The following is a 20,791-nucleotide window of genomic DNA, read 5'->3' as shown; positions in this document are numbered from 1 at the left end:
TTTGGAGTTCCCATTGTGGCGCAGCAGAAAGGAATCTGACTAGGAACCATGAGGTTGCGGGTTCGATCCCTGGCCTCGCTCAGTTGGTTAAGGATCCAGCGTTGCTGTGAGCTGTGGTGCAGGTCACAGATGTGGCTTGGATCTAGCATTGCTGTGGCTCTGGTGAAGGCTGGCAGTTACAGCTCTGATTAGACCCCTAGCCTGGGAACCTCCATATGCTGTGGGAGTGGCCCTAAAAAAACAAATGACAAAAGACAAAAGACCAAAAAAAAAAAAAAGAATATGTGGATCTATTTTAAAATTACCACACTGCTTTTAAACTGAACAAAATGAGATGCCAGCTATAAAAACATAACATTTTATGTTACATTTTACAACATAAAATACATTATAAATGTATAAAAATGTATAAAAATACACACCTGCATACACACACAACCATACATATATTTTTTTTATAGCCGCACCTGCAGCATATATAAATTACGGGCTAGGGATTAAATCAGAGATGCAGTTGCTGGTCTACGCCACAGCCACGCCAGATCCAAGCCTCATCTGTAACCTATGTTGCAGCTTGTGGCAATGCCAGATCCTCAACCCACTGAGTGAGGCCAGGGATCGAACCCACATCCTCACAGACACTGTATTGGGTTCTTAACCTGCTGAGCCACAACAGGAAATCCTATCTCCCCTATTTCTGATATAATCCTCTACCTTCTTATATTCTTGATGTTAGTATTTTCCAAACTATACAATCTGTTCTATAGATAAGCCATGAAATCAGCATACAGCAGCTCTCAAATCTGCACATTATAGAAGCAGTAGAAAGGACAGGGCTCAAAGTTTCGTATTTCCAGAACTCCCTTTTAATCTTTGGTGTATTTATGTTTTTATTTTTGTCTTTCTAGGGCTGCATCCGAGGCATATGGAGGTTCCCAGGCTAGGGTCTAATCAGAACTTTAGTGGCCAGCCCATGCCAGAGCCACAGCAACGCGGGATCTGAGCCGTGTCTGCAACCTACACCACAGCTCACGGCAACACCGGATCCTTAACCCACTGAGCAAGGGCAGGGATCGAACCCACAACCTCATGGTTCCCAGTCGGATTTATTAACCACTGAGCCACGATAGGAACTCCTAATCTTTGTTTTAAGGTGTCCCGTAATGTGTGTATAATGTTTTAGTAGTAGAGGAATAGATTATATGAAATTATTTTTCGTTAAGCTTAATTGTAAAAAACACCTGTTTTACCACACCTTAGATTTGGTAATAACCCAATACATTTTTACTATGGTTGTTTTAAAAAATTCCATATTTGCTTTACATTTTTATCTTTTTAATAACACTCTTGAAATAATGCATGCACATCTCTTTGAACACAGCTAATTGCTTCTTTGTTGATTCTCTCAATGTACCTATGGCTTAAGAACACATCTGCTGTTATTCAGGCTTTACAAATAAGCAAATTAAGACCTGGGTCTAAAGTTAAATTTTATAGAAAGATCAAGAAGAAATGGGGATTGGAGTTCCCGTCGTGGCTCAGTGGTTAACGAATCCGACTAGGAACCATGAGGTTGCATGTTCCATCCCTGGCCTTGCTCAGTGGGTTAAGGATTTGGCGTTGCCGTGAGCTGTGGTGTAAGTCACAGATGCGGCTTGGATCTGGCGTTGCTGTGGCTGTGGTATAGGCCAGCGGCTACAGCTCCGATTAGACCCCTAGCCTGGGAACCTCCATATGCCGTGGGAGCGGCCCGAGAAATGGCAAAAAGACAAAAAAAAGAAAGAAATGGGGATAGAGGCTTGACACTTTAGCCCAGTGACATGTAGGCCACAAAAAAGGAAAAAATCAGTGAAATCTAAAATATGACAGAGTTGGAGTTCCTGTTGTGGTTCAGTGGTTAATGAATCTGACTAGGAACCATGAGGTTGCGGGTTCAATCCATGGCCTTGCTCAGTGGGTTAAGGATCTGGTGTTGCCGTGAGCTGTAGTGTAGGTTGTAGACACGGCTCAGATCCTGCATTGCTGTGGCTCTGGCGTAGGCTGGAGGTTACAGCTCCGATTCAACCCCTAGACTGGGAAACCTCCATATGCCGTGGCAGCGGCCCTAGAAAAGGCAAAAAGACAATATATATATATATATATATATATATAATATATATATACACACACACATGACAGAGTTCCCTGGTGGCCTAGCAGTTAAGGACATGACATTGTCACTGCTGTGGCATAGGTTCGATCCCTGGCCTGGGAACTTCTGCATGTCTGCCAGTGTGGCCAAAAATAATAATAAAAAGCAAAATAAAATATGACACAAACGAACCTATCTACAAAATGAACAGACTTACAGACATACAGAACAGACTTGTGGTTGCCAAAGGGGAAGGGAGTGCGATGGACTGGGAGTTTGGGGTTAGTAGATGCAAACTATTACATTTAGAATGGATAAACAACAAGGTCCTCTTGTATAGCACAGGGAACTATATTCAATATCCTGTGACAAACCATAATGGAAAAGAATATTTTTTAAAAGAATGTGTATATGTATAACTGAATCACTTTGCTGTACAGTAGAAATTAACACGACATTGTAAATCAACTAAACTTCGATTTAAAATAACAGGAAAATCATGTGATAGACTATGATGGAAGATAATATGAGAAAAAAAATGTATCTATGTGTGACTGGGTCACTTTGCTGTACAGCCGAAACTGCCATAACATTGTAAATCAACTATACTTAAAAATGTTTTTAGGAGTTCCCGTCGTGGCTCAGTGGTTAACTAATCCAACTAGGAACCCTGAGGTTGTGGGTTCGATCCCTGGTCTCGCTCAGTGGGTTAAAGATCTGGCATTGATAGAGTTCCCGTCGTGGTGCAGTGGTTAACGAATCCGACTAGGAACCATGAGGTTGCGGGTTCGGTCCCTGCCCTTGATCAGTGGGTTAACGATCCGGCGTTAGCCGTGAGCTGTGGTGTAGGTTGCAGATGCGGCTCGGATCCCGCGTTGCTGTAAGCTGTGGTATAGGTCACAGACGTGGCTTGGATCTGGAGTTGCTGTGGCTCTGGTGTAGGCCAGAGGCTATAGCTCTGATTAGACCCCTAGACTGGGACCCTTCATATACCGTAGGAGCGTCCCTAGAAAAGACAAAAAAAAAAAAAAGTATTTAAATAGGAAAAAATCAGAGATAATGATAATGTATTCTAGTGGTTGGGGGTGGGGATGAGGAACTGAAAAGAGAACTTTCCAAGTTTCCTCTACATATTTTAACACACACTCAGCCATGCTAACCATTAAAGAAGGTCTCAGCCTAAGTCTGGTAACTTTCCTAATACTTAACACGTTTGCCTGCCATATAAGAAAAGCAAAAAGCTGATGTTTCAGGTTAAAGGCTGTGAAGGTGCAGTTTGGATTCTGACAGCCTGACTGTGAGGCTAGTTCACCGGCTGTGACCTCGAAGAAATTATGTAACATTCCTTCCTCATCAGGAAAATGGGGACTTGTGAGCCGAATCTATTTGTTGGCTTGTTTTGATGGTTAAATGAGAAAGTGGGTGAAAACACTTGGTACGTAAATATTGGCTTTTTGACTTTTTAAAAGAGACCGAAAAGAAGTGCGAGTGTTGAGCTGAAAAAGCTCTCCTTCCCCTTTAAAATCCAGATAAACCTCTGAAGAATTTAAATAAGAGCAAATGAGTTTCGGGTGGAGTGTCCTTTTCTACCACAGTAGGTCCGTCCTGGTTCCCTCTTTGCAGCTGAAAATCATTTGTTAAACCCCCTCCAGGCCGCCGTTTGCAAGCTCGCGGACCACGTGGGTGGGGTGGGGCGGGGACTCGGGGGGGGTGGGGGGGAAGCAGGCGGCTGTACTTAGTTCGCAGCGCCCCGGGATCCCAGGCGGGTTAGGACTCGTGGCTGTGGTGGGGGTGCGGTGGATGAAGGCCCTGGGGCGGGAAGCGCGGATGCCTGGAGCGGTAGGCGGCTCTTCTCGTGATTCCAGGTCCGGGGAGACTTAGCCCGTCGAGCCGCTCGCGGACTCCGCCTCCAGCACCGCCACCCTCGGCTCCGCCTCCTCCTCGAGCGCTTATTCCAGGCACTGGCAGGGGCCACAAGGGTCCAGGTGTGGCTGCTCGAGCTATGAGGGCTGAGGCCCCTGGTGCGCGCCCGGCGCTGGCACTGCTGCTGCTGTTGGCCGGGGCCAGGGTATCGGCCGCCGACTCGCCCACCGCCCCGCCGCTCTTCAACGTGAGTCTGGACGCGGCCCCGGAGCTGCGCTGGCTCCCGGTGCTGCGGCACTTTGATAAGGACTTGCTGCGTGCCGCGCTGGCCCAGATTGTCTGGTGAGAGAGGCCAAGGGGCGGGGATTTGCGGGGACACCGGCTGCGGGAGGTGGAGTGAGGGAAAGCCCAGACGCCTACTGCCCAATGTGCTTCAGTCCGAGACTCTTGCCTCCTTTCCTCCCTCTGTGACAGCCTTGTCCTGCACCCCATCCCCTTCATCCCCAGCATTTGGAGTGTGCAGGGGTGGCGGGGATCAGAACGGGCATTTGCTACTGCTTTAGGCAGCGTCGATGTTGGGGATGATCCGGTGCAGCTGCTTTGACTTTCAAGTTCAGTGTCACCAGTGGCACACCCGTCCACCAGCCATTCTGGATCAGAGTGGTGCTCAGTCGCCCCAGCTGTGTTGTGGGCTGCTCAGCTACCGAGTAGGGGGCGCAGCCCATCCACTCCTAGCGGGTCTCCTGAGCCCCTAAGCCCGCTCCTTTGGGGATCACTCTCTCTCTCTCTGAGTGTTCTTTTCTCTTCTGGACTCTGAGTTTTGGAATGTCTACTTTCTGGGGAAGGGAGACACCTGGAACTCATCCTTAAGGATGAGAGCTTTAGGAACCCCTTACCGCCCTTCCCCCCCCCCAACACTCGCATTTCCCTTCGCCTCTAAGCAGATCAAACACCTTCGTTGTTGTTCTTCTAGGGATAATGTCCCCGAGTGGGTCCTCACACTGATCCGAAAGGCGGTCTGGGAGCTGGAGTTCTTCCTGCCCCAGCCCTTCATCGACGAGATCCGCGGGATGTGCGACGCCCTGGACTTCAGCCTGGGCGACTGCATCCTCCTCAACCTGGCCTACGAGTCCACCGCGTGAGTGCCCCCGCGCTGGCGCGGATTAACTTGAGACTTGGCAGGGATTCCTGCCACCCCTGAGTGGGAGAGATAGGTGTTCAGTGTGAGGAAATCCGGGTGGTGACAGGGCTCCCCAGAAAGCTCTAGTGCTTCCTCTTTGCTTCTCTGAGCAGCTTATGAGCTTAGAAAATGAAAGCAGTTTCCCTGACCTCCATCCTGACCTGTGCCTCTTCCTGAATCCCCCTTTCTCCTTGCACCAACCCGGGTAGCAGCCCACTTTCAAATCTCTGCTCCATACATACTTTTGCGGGACGTTTCTGGAACTAAGCTCACTCTCCGCTGGGCCTTCTATTTAACCCAGTGACCCTCCAGCCTTATAAGGCAGGGAGTTGTCCCCCGGTGTTTGTCCCGCCCATGTTCCTCAGGGCTAGCGATCCCAACCGCTCTTCCTGAGCCTGTTCCTTCCAAGGCTGGCGTCCCAGGCTACACTGTTCTGGCTGATAGATAGGACCAGCCAGGGTTCAGTTGACAGAGTGGGGTGATGACCCCTGGAGTGCACAGGTGAAAGCAATACCAAGCGTGTGGTTGATCCCACAAAGTGCGGGGGAGCCTCAAGCTCCGTGGTTCAGTAACAGGTCCTGGAATTAAGAGACATTGGACTTGGTTTCTGTCTTCAGGACTTAACAGTTTTTACCACCAGACCAGCCTCATCTAGTAACATCTTGTAACTCCCTATAGCTTCTGGCTGCCCAAAGATGTTAAAAAATAAATATTTTTCCTGTATCATGACATCTTCCCAGAACACCTTGGCAGAATAGGTTAAAAAAACCACTGACTGCGGTGAGCTGTGGTGTAGGTCACAAATGCGGCTTGGATCCCCAGTTGCTGTGGCTGTGGTGTAAGCGGTTGGCTACAGCTCAGATTTGACCCCTAGCCTGGGAACCTCCATGTGCTGAGGTGCAGCCTTTTAAAAAAAACTGCTATAACTTGCCTTGCTCACCTTCCTCTTCAGGAACTGTTTTTAAGGCGCAGATAAGACACACGTGTTAAATGCTAGTGCTTTTCGATTAACCTAGTTTTGCCATGCTTCATCTCCTATCCATCTTTTTCCTATTCTGTCATGTGGCTTTCTCAATGAAAAAAATCAATTATTTTTCATTTTTCACCTACTTTGCTTGGAGTCATTGTGTTCAAACCGACTAAAGCAAAAGTTTGAGTGAAAATATTCTAACTTTTGGATTTGATATTAAAGTATATATTAGGAGTTCCCGTTGTGGCGCAGTGGTTAGCGAATCCGACTAGGAACCATGAGGTTGCGGGTTCGATCCCCGGCCTTGCTCAGTGGGTTAAGGATCCGGCATTGCCGTGAGCTGTGGTATAGGTTGCAGACGTGGCTCGGATCCTGCATTGGTGTGGCTCTGGTATAGACCAGCAGCTACAGCTCCGATTGGACCTTTAGCCTGGGAACCTCCATATGCCACGGAAGCAGCCCAAGAAATGGCAAAAAGGCAAAAAAAATAAATAAATAAAAATAAAAAATAAAATAAAGTATATGTTAAATTGCCTGACATGGAAAAAACACTGTCAGACTTCACTAGCATTAACAAAGGACATGTTTTGACTTTATTTCTGATATCGGTCTTTTTGAATCAGATGAAGACTAGATACAGTTTCTTGAGCCTATTGGGTATGAGACACTGGAGATTTCAGTATTACCTCTTTTGATGCGGAAACCAAGTGTCAAATGGGGTCAGTTTGCTGAAAGTCAGGTGTATGGTGAGTGTCAGAGCTGCTACTAAAATCACCTATCTCCGGAGTTCCTGTCATGGCTCAGCAGAAACAAATCTGACTAGTATTTGACACAGGTTCGATCCCTGGCCTCACTCAATGAGTTAAGGATCCAGCATTGCCATGAGCTGTGGTGTAAGTCACTGATGTGGCCTGGATCCTGTGTTGCTGTGGCAGTGGTGTAGGCTAGCAGCTGCATGTCCCATTGGACCCCCAGCCTGGGAACCTCCACATGCTGAGGGTGCGGCCCTAAAAAGATAAAAATAAATAAATAAAAACTTGTCACCAGTGCCCCGTTGTGCCTCTCTCAAAGTAGAGCCCAGCTCCCCACTTATCCCCTGTGTTTGTGTCATGCCCAAATGTCATGCCCACATGTTGTTTCCCCAGTTTTGAAAAATCCCCTTTGAGAGAGAGTCTCCAAACTTTAGCTACTTTCAGTGTTTTATCAATGCATTTCTTGACATTTCCAGAAAACTTGGAAAAAAATTAAAACCCGATCAAGCTTCCTTTTCACTTTTAAAAAATTTTTAAATAAAAAAAAATTCTTTTTTAGGGCCCCAGTGGCATATGGCCTATGGAGGTTCCTAGACTAGGGGTCAAATTGGAGCTACAGTTGCTGGCCCGCACTACAGCCACAGCAATGCAGGATCCAAGCCCTGTCTTCGACCTACACCACAGCTCACAGCAACACAGGATCCTTAACCCACTGAGCAAGACCAAGGATCAAATCCATGGATACTACTTATGGATAGTAGTATGCTCATGGATACTACTCGGGTTTGTTACCACTGAGTCAAAGCTGGAACCCCCAAACCTGATCAAGCTTCCTTTATAAACAAAAAGTAAGTACCTTTTGTTTTCTCTTAATTATAAAAAGTACTGTGAAATCATAGAAAATTAGTAAATGCAGGAAATTATAAAGAAGTTTTAAAGAAGTTTAACTGCAATCTTGTTACTCAGAAATGACCATCCATCCTTCAGGATATTTCCTGTCAGTGTCTGTGTGTGTGTACATACATACATTTCTTCTTTCTCCTGCCCTAGAGTTAGACATGATGTTTTTAAGTATTTTTTCATGTAACATTGCATATTCTCAGAGGATATGGACATTTATACATCTTAATGTCTTCCTCTTTTCCTCAAAATACATCTCTCTGGCTGCGAATTCCTCTTTTTTTTTTTTTTTTTTTTTCTCCTTGCCTGTGTCATGTGGAAGTTCCCTGGTTAGGGCTCAGACCTGAGCCACAGCAGTGACATTGCCAAATCCCTTAACTGCTAGGCCCTCAGGGAACTCCTCCCTGGAACTTCTTAAAAGATCCTTTTCTTTTATTAGCATTGTGCAGGGAGCTCTCAGGAGACAGAAAAAGTGCCAAGCCCCTAGATAGTGCACCCTTTTGCCAAGGAGGCAAAATGAAACAATTTGTAGAACAGAATCGTTTGGTGCCATTGTACTTGCTCTGAGAAATTCAGAGGAGAGAGAGTTGAGTTTGGACCAGCTTTGAGTGGTATGTTAAATACACTGCGTATTGCCAAGCAGAGTACCAAGCAAGGCTCTGTGGTCTAGAGATGAGCCCAGAATGGGTCTCTTTCAGATTGAGATTTAGGATGAAATTCTCATTTAGTATGTTTTCAATGTCTTGTGTGCTGTGGGCAAGGTTCTAGTCACACTGAACCAACACTGTTGTGTTCCAGTTGTCTTTTTCATCTTGAATTACAGATCCGTTTTCTTGGACAAGAATTATGTAGCATATTTGCTAAGTGGGGAAGAAAAAACTGTTTTGAGGACTTATTTTATTTTTGCTTTTTAGGGCCACACTCATGGCGTATGGAGCTTCCCAGGCTAGAGGTCGAATGGGAGCTGTAGCTGCCTGCCTACACCACAGCAACAGAAAGGCAGGATCCGAGCCTCATCTGCAACCTACACCTCAGCTCACGGCAACACCAGATCCTTAACCCACTGAATGTTAAGGCCAGGGATTAAACTCACATCCTCATGGATCCTAGTCGGGTTTGTTAACTGCTGAGCCTCAAAGGGAACTCTGAGGACTTATTTTAAAAATGAAAAACTCTGGAGTTCCTGTCATGGCTCAGCGGTTAGTATCCATGAGGACATGGGTTTGATCCCTGGCCTGTGCTCAGTGGGTTAGGATCCTGCGTTGCTATGGCTATGGCATAGGGCTGGGAGCTACAGCTCTGGTTCGACCCCTAACCTGGGAACCTTCATATGCTTTGGATGTGGCCCTAAAAAGCCACCCCCCCCAAAAAAAAAACCACCTCATTTCCTTTTTCTTGCTTTTCATATTCATTCATGTTGGATTTTTCCCTTTTCCCAGATTCTGCACGAGTATTGTGGCTCAGGACTCCAGAGGCCACATTTACCACGGCCGGAATCTGGATTATGCTTTTGGAAGAATCTTACGCAATTTGACTGTGGATGTGCAGTTCTTAAAGAACGGGAAGGTATGGTCCTTACAGTGTAAGATTCAAAAATCAGGGAGACTTGCTGACCCAAACCAGCCATCATTTGGGTGGTCTGCAGTTTAAACATGTTATCAATTTAAGATAACATCAACCACAAGAAGGGTTTACATAGAAAAACAAAAACCACATCATGTATGCTTATAGAAAGAAGGGTTATTTATTATTATTGAGCATCTACTTAACAGAGGCCAGTCAGCTTTCCCTATGGAAATCTCTGGGGAGGGTCTGATCAGTTGCTCGCTTATGCCAAGTCAGCTCTTTTCCTCTGCCTGCCCGCATTCAGGCTGCTTCTCGAATAGGGAGGAGCTGAGTGGTGTCATGTCTGGAACACCTAACTGGGGGATCTGGATTTGAATCTTGTGTCACTTCCTTTGTGAACTTGGGAAATCGTTTAAACCAGTTTTGCAGATGAAAACTCAGGTTAATACTTTATGGAGCTATAAAGATTAAATGAAGTAATCTCCGCAAAGCATGTGGTAGATACTTGATAAATAGTGGCCAAATAATAAATGGTCCTTCACTCAAGAATGATGAACCCACACCACTCTTTTTTGTATGATCTTTAAGAAATTATACTTGGATCCTTTTATTCTCATTATAGTTCCTTTAATACAAATACATACTATTGTCACATTTCTGTGTAAATATCTAGAGAGACAGCATTAAACAATGTTGACACAAAGCATGTCACTGCCATGAACCAGCATGCAAAAGTCTGATCTTGGATTGGCGCAATGTTATAAATCAACTATACTCTAATAAAAAAAATACAAAATAAAGTCTGATCTTGGATTTGGGGGACACTTTGAAAGGACTTTATTTCATTTGTTCTTTGCATTTAAGGGTTGTGTCTCAAATACTAGAATCTCACATACCTAATACTCATTTGATCATCTGCTTTTACAAACAAAAACTTTCTCACAGAACATTCACACAGTACAGAAATATTTAAGGTGAATGTTTCTTCTTTCCCAGTTTTATTCCTTTTTAATTTTTTATTTTTATTTATTTTTTGCCTTTTTAGGGCTACACCCCTCAGCATATGGAGGTTCCCAGGCTAGGGTCTAATTGAGCTGTAGCTGATGGCCTAAGGCACAGCCACAGCAACTCAGGATCCAAGCCATGTCTGCGACCTACACCACAGCTCCCGGCAGCCCCGGATCCTTAACCCACTGAGGGAGGCCAGGGACCCAACCCACAACCTCATGGTTCCTAGTCGGATTTGTTGCCACTGCGCCACGATGGGAACTCCCCAGTTTTATTCCTTTACTTCACCACCATTACCAATTTGATTCTAGCTGAAGGTGTACTTCAAAATGGTTTTAAGTGTGGCAATGATAGAATATACATGAAAATAGATTTTGACAGGATATCTGCTAAAGTGTTAGTAATCATTACTGAATGAGAGGACAATAATTATTTTCATTTACTACTTTTTTTTTTTTTTTTTTTTTGTCTTTTTTCCTTTTCTAGGGCCTCACTCCCAGCATTTGGAGATTCCCAGGCTAGGGGTCTAATTGGAGCTGTAGCCACCAGCCTACACCACAGCCATAGCAATGCAGGATCCTAGCCACGTCTGCAACCTACACCACAGGTCACAGCAACACCGGATCCTTAACCCACTGAGCAAGGCCAGGGATCGAACCCACAACCTCATGGTTCCTAGTCAGATTCGTTAACCAGTGCTCCATGGTGGGAACTCCTTCGTTTACTACTTTATGCTCTTTTCCATTATTCTATAGTGAGCAGAAGTTATTTTTAAAATGACAAAGGATTAAATGCAATTTAAAAAGTACTTCACCTGTTCCCTCTAGACTCTCCCTAACTAGCAGTGTTTGCTTCATTTGTTTCTGTTTATCCTGGAGCCCACACGGGAAATGGTCTATGCTGTGTAGCTTTTCTCTGGGCTCAGGCTATTATTACAAATTTTAACGGTTTGCATTTAGGCACAGTATTTCTGCTGTGGGCCCATGGCCAATAAATTGTTTTGCTTTAATTAAGAACAGATTATCCAACCAATAATTTAGCTCTTATTCTTGTCTAGTGTTCATAATTTTGTGTTTTCAGGGGGTTCCCATTGTGGCTCAGGGGTAACGAACCTGACTAGGAACCATGAGGACTCGGATTCAATCCCTTGCCTTGCTCAATGGGTTAAGGATCTGGCGTTGGCCATGAGCTGTGGTGTAGGTCACAGATGTGGCTCACATCCTGAGTTACTGTGGCTGTGGTGTAGGCCAGCAGCTGTAGCTCCAATTAGACCCCTAGCCTGGGAACGTCCATATGCTGCAGGTGCTGCTGCAAAAAAAAATAAACAAACAAACAAACAAAATATATATATATATATTTTTCAGATCTAGGATCTGTTTTGATCTTCAGGGCCGGCAGCCGTGTGAGGCAGGCTGAAGTCAACATTTTCATCCTTCTTTTCCAAATGAAAGGGCCGGCCTTACAGAGACTTACTTGCTCCACATCACATGGGGCGATGAGGCAGAAGTGAGACCAAACCCAGGCCTTGAGGCTCTGAGATGCTTTTCCCCCAAACTCAGACTATAAATTAGAGTCTCTTGCTACAGTTAAGGCGTACAGTTAATGTTTATGTTAAATGACCTGGCACATGCAATTGGAAAGCATAGACATTTAGAAATATAATTTTTTTCAGAGCTACAAGGTACAATGTCTTAGAAATTATATCTGATTATTCCATATTACAAGATGTCTTGGAACCGACAAGTGACTTTGATTTTCATAACTTTAATTTGCTGAGCTCGTCAAAGGTGACACCTGTGCCAGGATCAGCGTATCACGTGGATGGAGTGACCACATGATTACTCCCCGCCCCCCATTGTTACATTTTGTAAGGGCTTTAGTATGAGGTAGACTTAGCCCTATTTTCCTGCTGTGAATGGAAATGGAGAGAATTCATGAAAGGCTCTTAGTGAGTCTCAGGGAAGAGGTCATTCATAAAATTAAGGCCCCTGCATTTTCCCCTTGGACTGTAAAGTTATTTCACTACCAAGATAGTAACTTCTCACTTACTTCTAACTTGAAATTCAGTTTTCTAGGAAAAAATAACCTTATGCCCATTCATTTCTCAAAATATAAAAATTTTAGTTTATCTTGATTGAACCACATGAGCTGGACACTCCTAAGTGCCTCTTTGAAAAATGAAATCTGGTGTCTGAAGTAATTGATAGATTTTTCTCACCAAGGATAGAGTGGGATCTTGCAGTCATTGGAGCTCATTTCCTTAATTTAAAGTGGAAGTGACCTCTATAAGTCATGGAATATCACGAGAATTAAACGAAAGATGTGTGTAAAAGAATTTATATTTAAAATTTAAGTTTGATTTGTACTGTAACCAGTCTTACTGGAACCCCCTTCAGCTTGTAAGATACATGATATTTATCCCTTATAACCAAGACAGTGGAAGTTTTTTCATTTTTTAAAGCTTTATTAAATATAGTTGATTTACAGATTGTGATAATTTCTGTTGTACAACAAAGCGATTCAGTTTTACATGTACATATATTCAATCTCTTTCAGATTCTTTTCCCACAAAATATTGGGTAAAGTTCTGTGTGCTATACAGCAGGTCCCCTTTGGCCAATCATTCCATATGCCTGTGTGCATAGGCCAATCCCAGACTCCCCAGTCCATCCCTCCCCCACTACCTGTCCCCTTTGTTAAACATACATTTTTCTTTTTTATTTTATTTTTTATTTTGTCTTTTTAGGGCAGTACCCACAACATATGGCGGTTCCCAGGCCAGGGGTCACATTGGAGCTGTAGCTGCTGGCCTACACCACAGCCATGCGGGATCTGAGCCACGTCTGTGATCTACACCACTGCCTGTGGCAACACCGGACCCTTGACCCACTCATCCGGCCAGGGATCACACTTGCATCTTCATGGATACTAGTCGGGTTCATTAGTGCTGAGCCATGTTGGGAACTCCTCAATATACTTTTTCTTAACACACTAACTGGTAAAATTTAGCAACAGGTCTAATCACTACCATAAACTCAGCGTAGCGATAGGTATGAATGCTGTTTCCGGCTGTGTATGTACATCCTATTAAGACAGGTAGGATGCCATCATGAATGTAAAAACATCCGTGCTTTCTCCTGGTGACAGAATCCCAGGCACTGCCGTGACACATGAGTCCTGGCATGCCTTCATCATGGAGGGAGTGACATTTCAGTTAGAGGTTAGTGAAAATAAAGATGCCCCATTTTTCACCCATCCGGGGTCCTAGATCCACTGATGACTATCCACAGATGCCCCCAGGTTAAACTTTCAGAAGGCTATTTCAGAGTTTTTATTCTTTTATGTTGGAACTTAGAGGAAAAAAAAAATACCAGTGAAGCTGTGGGACAAAACAGCTGATTCACTGTACATTCAGTTGGAATGATGACATGTTTTTTTCCCTCTTGATTTCAGATTGCGTACACAGGAACCACTTTCGTTGGCTATGTAGGCTTATGGACTGGTCAGAGTCCACACAAGTTCACGGTTTCTGGCGACGAACGAGGTAATCCAGATACACTCCCAAGCATTTTCAGCCGTGTCCCTGCTGGGTTTCATCCAAATACTTCTTCACTCACCTGCTAGAACATTCAGCGCCACACTTATCCCTGCGTGCTTCTCTGTGGGGGTTGGGGGGGACAGTGTGCATGGTAGCGGTGAAGATGGTTCCAGGCAGTGACAAGGGCTGCCAGGCAAGTCAAACAGGCAGATGTGCTAGAGAACGAAGGAGGGATTGGAGCGGTTGCCAAAGGCACAGGTTCTGGGAAGGCCCGGCTCCCGCGATCCAGGTCTGCAGAAGCTGGGGCAAGACAATTCCTGGAGGTGGCCAGAAACAAAAGCCCGTGGTGTGCTCACAGCATAGAGTAGGGGGTGGGGGGTGACCTTAGAGATGAAGCGGGGGGCCAAGGCCATGCTGCAGAGTCATGAGGAGCAGCTGGGGTTTTAAGCCAAACTGAGACTACGGGAAGGTTATAGGCCAGGCAGCGGGCAGAAGGGATTCACCGGTATATTCTTAACTAGCATTATGGCTGCTCTGTAGATACTAGATGGTATTGGGATGAGATGGAAGCAGAATACCGTCTGGAAGCTCTTGCAGAAATCAGAGGATGGTCTTATACAAGCAAGAGCTGTAAAGCCCTTGAGTTTTCTGCACACTTATTCGTAAGTTTTCTCATTAGACCCTCACAACACAACAGTCCTAGTCCTACCGGGTTGTCTGGGCTGATGTTATTAACCACACTGATTATGAAAAGAGGAGATGGAGGCTGGGAGATGCAGAAGCAGCAAGTAGATGGGGGAGGTGGGTCTCAATGGGATCTCCTGGGTCTCTGCCCAGGGGCTGTCTTGTACAATACCCCTCCCCCCCCAAAAAAAATCCCAGGGGACACTGCTCAGTTCTCCAGTGTGTGGGGAACCCAGAGATAAACCAGTTCTGGCCTCAGAAATTTGCAGCTGAATGAAGGAGAAAGATATGTATACGGAGTCTCTTTATAGTGTAGTGTTGGTCATCTGATGATCCCCTGGTCAACTTGTTTCCTTTTCTTACGCTTATCTCTGCACATAGCCTTGACCAGGAAGACACTGGTTGAGCAGGTATCCATGTCACAGTGGTCACTTCTTTATTCTCATGCATTTTTTTAAAAATATATGTTTTCTAGGGCCTCACCTGTGGCATGTGGAAGTTCCCAGGCTAGGGGTCTAATCGGAGCTGTAGCTGCCAGCCTACGGCACAGCCACAGCAACACAGGATCTAAGCCAAGTCTATGACTTACACCACAGCTCACGGCAACGCCGGATCCTTAACCCACTGAACGAGGCCAGGAATCAAACCCGCAACCTCATGGTTCCTAGTCGGATTTGTTAACCACTGAGCCACAACGGGAACTCCTCATGTGTTTCTTCCACATTTTCTCAAATATCAGCTATGAGTGAGACTGGTTCTCCACCAGTGGTACCCAGGCCACAGCATGACAGCTACTGAGGTTTTGCACAGAATGACTAAACATGCATGTATTTATTAATATATATATTATAGATATTTATATATTATATATAATATATATTTATAATATATTATTGTACATATTTATTAAAAATTATTTCCATCATTTTGTGACTCAAATTATTTAACCAATTAGAACTCAGATACCAGCAGTTTAGAAATGAGTTAATTTTATAACATACGCGTTTAATCAAACACTGACAGATTGCTTTCAAAAGAACTTTTTTAAACCTTATTCTAATGAAAACCAGTTTAGCCTTCAGTCAGCCAAGACTGAGTTAAAATGCCTGAACGATTAGATAACATCTCTTGGTTCATAGATAAGATCTTCAGTTAAGTTTCTGGATCTTAGGAAGAAGGCCAGCAGTGCCTTGAGGACAGGAATAAGAATCAGGGAGTGAGGAAAACTAACAGATATTGTGGGTGTAGGAGGCTTAACCACCTGTGGGCAAGGTCACAGACTCCAGAGCCAGCCTGCCTAGGGTCACACGTTGGTGCTGTCACTTGCTAGCCGGTGATCACGACCAAAGTGCTTAACCTCCCTGTGCTTCAGTTTCCTCATCTGGAAAACAGGATAATAGCTGCCACCAGGATGAAATGAGTGCATGTACATAAGGTCCTCAGGGCAACACCTGGCACAGAGTGAGGCCCATAGAAGCCTTTGTTGTTCTTGTCACATCCTGCGGCTGGACCTTTTCTGAACCCCAGGATGAAGTATCCAGCTGCCTCCTCAGCCTCACCGCTCGGATGTCTCCCACACATCTCAAACTTAACAGGTTTATGCAAATCTCTTGCTGTGTTCTTTTCCCCTTTTCTTGTCCTTATGCCTCCTCTACCCATATTTGCTCTTCTCCTGATTTTCCATGTCTCAGGAAGTGGTGCTTCTCCTCAACCAGTTGTTACCAGACCTCTTTGGCTACCCGCAGTCCCTTAGTTTCATCAGCTCTGCCGCCAAGACAAGGCTCTCCCGGTCCTTCTCTACCTCCACCGCCAGGCTGGCTGCCATCACACCTGAGTTGCCGCAAAGCTCTTCATCTGGTCTCCCTGCCCCTGTTCTCACCTTTCTGGACACCTCCTTCACCCCCCAGCTGCCCGAGCCCATCGGTCCCCTGCTGAAAACCTCCCGGGACTGTCCATTTGACACAGCAAATCCAGAGTCCTGACTCCGACCTCCAAACTCTACACGCCCTCAACTCCTGCACCTCCTTTCCTGCCTCTCCTCCTCCCTCTCTCTGCCTGCCCCTCACTAGCATTTTTCCTGGACATCTGCTGAGGCTTAGGGCCCTGCTACGCACACCATCTATCTGCAGTGCTCTGTGCACCTTAGCTAGGTGTCCACAGCTCAGGCTGTCCTTACATGCCCCTGGAACGGTGTCCTCTCTCTCCACTCATGATTATGTTATTGCTTTACTATCTTTATTACAGTTATCGAAACCTTGTTTATTTAATGGTGCAGTAATTTCTTCTGTGGATGGTTAAATTCCAAGGGTCTGGACCCCGTCTGGATACTATCATAGATGTTCACTGCGTGTTTCTTGAATGACATGTTTTCTTAGGAAATAAAATATCCCCAATATATAATTTTAAAGATGTTGAAAAGCATTTAAAAACCAAAAAACCAAACCATGAGGCATTCCTGTTGTGGCTCAGTGGGTTCAGAACCCCACATAGCGTCTGTGAGGATATGGGTTCAATCCCTGGCCTCACTCAGTGGGTTGAGCATGTGGCATAGGCCGGCAGCTGCAGCTCTGATTTGATCCCTATCCTGGGAACGTCCACATGCTTTGGGCATAGCCCTAAAAAAAAAAAAAAAAGAGTCCAAATCATACTTAAAGTTCTGAGAGATACACGTGTTCCAGAGTCTTCCTAATACTTACTATTACTGAGAAGTATCACTTCTTTTGATAGCTCCATAATTTTATCTTGCCTGAAGTAATAAGTAGAATGATTGCCTTCAACATAATTGCTTTTCCAGGTAAAAGATTGTATTTATCTATATAGAATATGTATACACACATGAAGTATATATACATATATGTACACTCACACATATGCAGACACATGTTTATGTGTTGCCATGAAATTTGGGCTTCAGCCTTAAAAACTGGATGCTACTAAAATAACTCTTCATCCATCACCCTTTCTCCTCCATCACCTTGTACTATGGGGAAGAAAGACGATTTAAAGAATTTTAAGAAGTGTCCTTGAAGTTCCTGTTGTGGCTCAGTGGTAACGAACCCAACTAGTATCCATGAGGTTGCAGGATCGATCTCTGGCCTCGCTCAGTGGGTTAAGGATGCAGCGCTGCTGTGAGCTGTGGTATAGGTCGCAGATGTGGCTTGGATCTGGTGTTGCTGTGGCTGTGGTATAGGCCGGCAGATAAAGCTCTGATTCGACCCCTAGCCTGGGAACTTCCTTATGCGGTGGGTGCGGTTCTGGGGCAGCATTTGGGGCCGATACTCACTGTTCCATCCTCAACTCGGCAGATAAAGGCTGGTGGTGGGAGAACGTCATTGCTGCCCTTTTTCAGAGACACTCACCAATCAGCTGGCTTATCCGCACCGTGAGTATGTTTACTGTCGGGCCCATCCCACCTGAATGTCACAGATAAAGCGGAACACTAGTTAAAGTTGTAAGGACAGATTTTTTATCAGTAGTATAATCTCGCAATAGGGGAAAATTTCCAGCGTGAATGGGACTCAACTTTGATTTGTCCAGAGGTGACTGGATGTTTTAAAGGAGAATAGGGGGGGAGTTCCCATCGTGGCTCAGTGGTTAACAAATCCAACTAGGAACCATGAGGTTCCAGGTTCAATCCCTGGCCTTGCCCAGTGGGTTAAGGATCTGGCATTGCTGTGAGCTGTGGTGTAGGTTGCAGATGTGGCTCAGATCCCACATTGCTGTGGCTATGATGTAGACCGGTGGCTATAGCTCTGATTAGATCCCTAGCCTGGGAACCTCCATATGCTACTGGAGCGGCCCTCGAAAAGGCAAAAAGACAAAAAAAAAAAAAAAAAAAAAAAAAAAAGAGAGAGAGAGAGGATGAAGGGATGGGGTGGGGGTGAAGGGAGCACCGTGGAGTCAGAGAGGTGACAATTAGAAACAGTAGAAAGGAGGAGTGGTCCACATGAGGTCAGCTAGCCTTGCCTGCCCGCAGAGACCGGGACACTGGGGCCCTCGCTTCAGGTCCTAGCTGTGTTGACTGAACAACAAAAATGCAGGTTGCAGTAGCTGTAAGTTGTGTTTGGGGCAAAAGGAGGCGATAGCCCAGGACGGAGCTATCGCTCCGAGGAACTGCTCCGAAGAGGTGGGGAAGGTCAGTGTCCATGTGATTTGGGTGAAGGAGGTCCCTGTCATCAAGCACAGGTTTTTTCAGAAGGTCACTGCTGGTGTCATGAAGGTTACTGCTGGTCACAAGGAGGGGTTGTCACCATGAAGGATGTTAGCGCTTTTTGAGATACAAGGATATGCAAGAATGGGGCTCATAAAATCTTATCCCGAAAAGATCTAACTCTCTCAAGGCCTGTTCTGCCAGTTTTCCCAGAGCATAGAGTGCCTCCATCCGGGTCTTCACCCTGAGCTCCTTTCAGGGGGCGTCGAAGGTCAGCGGCTACAGCAGCTCATGATTTAATCCTTATAGAGGCAGATGGCAAGTGCCAGTTTTTACCTGGCAGCTGTAAGTCCTTTGGGAAAGCCGTGAGTCTTTCCAGGCAGGTGCTGTAAAGGGATTAGGATCATCTTAGGGAGGCGACCTTGAGCTGTTAGAAGCTCTGAGAGTTTTGTCCAAGTCTTTATAGGCTTGCGTTAAGACAGGATTGAGGAGAGAGCTCCGAGGAGCCTGGCTAGAGGTTGGTCAAAGAGAGAATCTTTGTCACAGGCTAGAGTTTCCCCCAGTATCTGATTGAGATAAGACATAATGGGCATTTCTGCAGATATATAGATGTGCCCTCCTTTCAAAATCTTCATTGCAAATATCTTGTTTTTTAATCATAGTAGAGTTGATTTACAATGTTGTGTTAATTTCTGCTGAACTGCAAAGTGATTCAGTTATACACATATATGTATAAATATATATATATATACATTCTTTTTTATATATGTTTTTTCCATTATGTTTTATCACAGGTGTTGAATATAATTCCCTGTGCTATAGAGTAGAAACCAGTTGTAGCAAAAATCTTAATCTCTGTTTGCAGGTATCTGAATTAGCAAAACAAATGCATGAGAAAGTAGCTCCTTGTGCAACCAAAGGAACTTCAGCTTTCCATGACCTGTTAGCAGAGTTCCAGACCGCATGTAAATTGCAGTCTGACCATAGAAAGCAGATTTTCAGGAGCACATCTCTGGTGCAAGGATCTGGCCCAGCTCAGCTTTAGCCATTTTAGCCCTTCCTTGTCCTGTTCCAAATGATCAGTCCACTCTGGGCTTGAAACTCTCCTAAACTCTTTACTTGAATACTCCTAAAGATGGCAACAAACTGCCTCCTTCACACTTTTTTCTTTTTAGCACTGTACTCATGGCATGTGGAGGTTCCCAGGCTAGGGGTCGAATTGGAGCTACAGCTGCTGGCCTGTGCCCCAGCCCCAGCCACACAGGATCTGAGCTGAGTCTTTGAGCTACACCACAGCTCACGGCAATGCGGGACCCTTAACCCACTTAGCAAGGCCAGGGATCAAACCCACATCTTCATGGATACTAGTCGGGTTCATGACCACTGAGCAACAATGGGGACTCCCCTTCACACACTTTTTTTTTTTTTTTTTTTTTTGTCTTTTTTGCCATTTATTGGGCCACTCTCGTGGCATATGGAGTTCCCAGGCCAGGGGTCCAATCGGAGCTGTAGCCACCAGCCTACTCCAGAGCCACAGCAACGCGGGATCCGAGCTGCATCTGCAACCTACACCACAGCTAACGGCAACGCCGGATCTCCAACCCACTGAGCAAGGGCAGGGATTGAACCCGAAACCTCATGGTTCCTAGTTGGATTTGTTAACCACTGTGCCACGAGGGGAACTCCTCCCCTTCACACATTTTTAAGATGACTTCTAAAATGTTTCATCATAAGGTTAAAAGGCTGCAAAAAATAATCTAGTGTATCATACATGTTGACATTGAAGAATAAAACTGTAATTTAAATCTACCCCGTGGAATCTAAACACCAAAATGATTTTTTTAAAGGAGAGTTATATAAATAAGACTGAAAAAAAGTTCATGTGTTTAGCTACTAGCGTGTGAGTACCAATTTTCAACTGGAAGAAGATAACTCAACCAGGAGAATGCATTTGGCAGGTTGTGTAGAGATTTCTCAAGAGGACACCTAAAGGAGATGTTGGGATTTTTTTTTTAGGTTAAACTATCAATTTTTAGTTGCTGTACAATA

At 45.1% G+C, this 20,791-nt stretch overlaps 1 protein-coding gene across 1 annotated transcript in view; it reads left to right on the top strand.

The window, feature by feature from the left end:
- NAAA (N-acylethanolamine acid amidase) overlaps nucleotides 3,827–20,791 on the top strand; it is a 29,474-nt gene continuing 12,509 nt past the window's right edge. Inside the window, exons 1-5 of the mRNA XM_003129087.4 lie at nucleotides 3,827–4,336; nucleotides 4,968–5,132; nucleotides 9,236–9,362; nucleotides 13,824–13,914; nucleotides 17,898–17,974. Of these exons, the coding sequence (XP_003129135.1) occupies nucleotides 4,134–4,336; nucleotides 4,968–5,132; nucleotides 9,236–9,362; nucleotides 13,824–13,914; nucleotides 17,898–17,974 (663 nt within the window). The 5' untranslated portion in view covers nucleotides 3,827–4,133. The remainder of the gene's footprint in view (nucleotides 4,337–4,967; nucleotides 5,133–9,235; nucleotides 9,363–13,823; nucleotides 13,915–17,897; nucleotides 17,975–20,791) is intronic.

Source organism: Sus scrofa, chromosome 8, assembly GCF_000003025.6.
Source record: "Sus scrofa isolate TJ Tabasco breed Duroc chromosome 8, Sscrofa11.1, whole genome shotgun sequence".
Taxonomy (NCBI): domain Eukaryota; kingdom Metazoa; phylum Chordata; class Mammalia; order Artiodactyla; family Suidae; genus Sus; species Sus scrofa.
The sequence above is the reverse complement of the archived record's forward strand: the minus strand, read 5'-3'. Positions and strand labels throughout refer to the sequence as shown.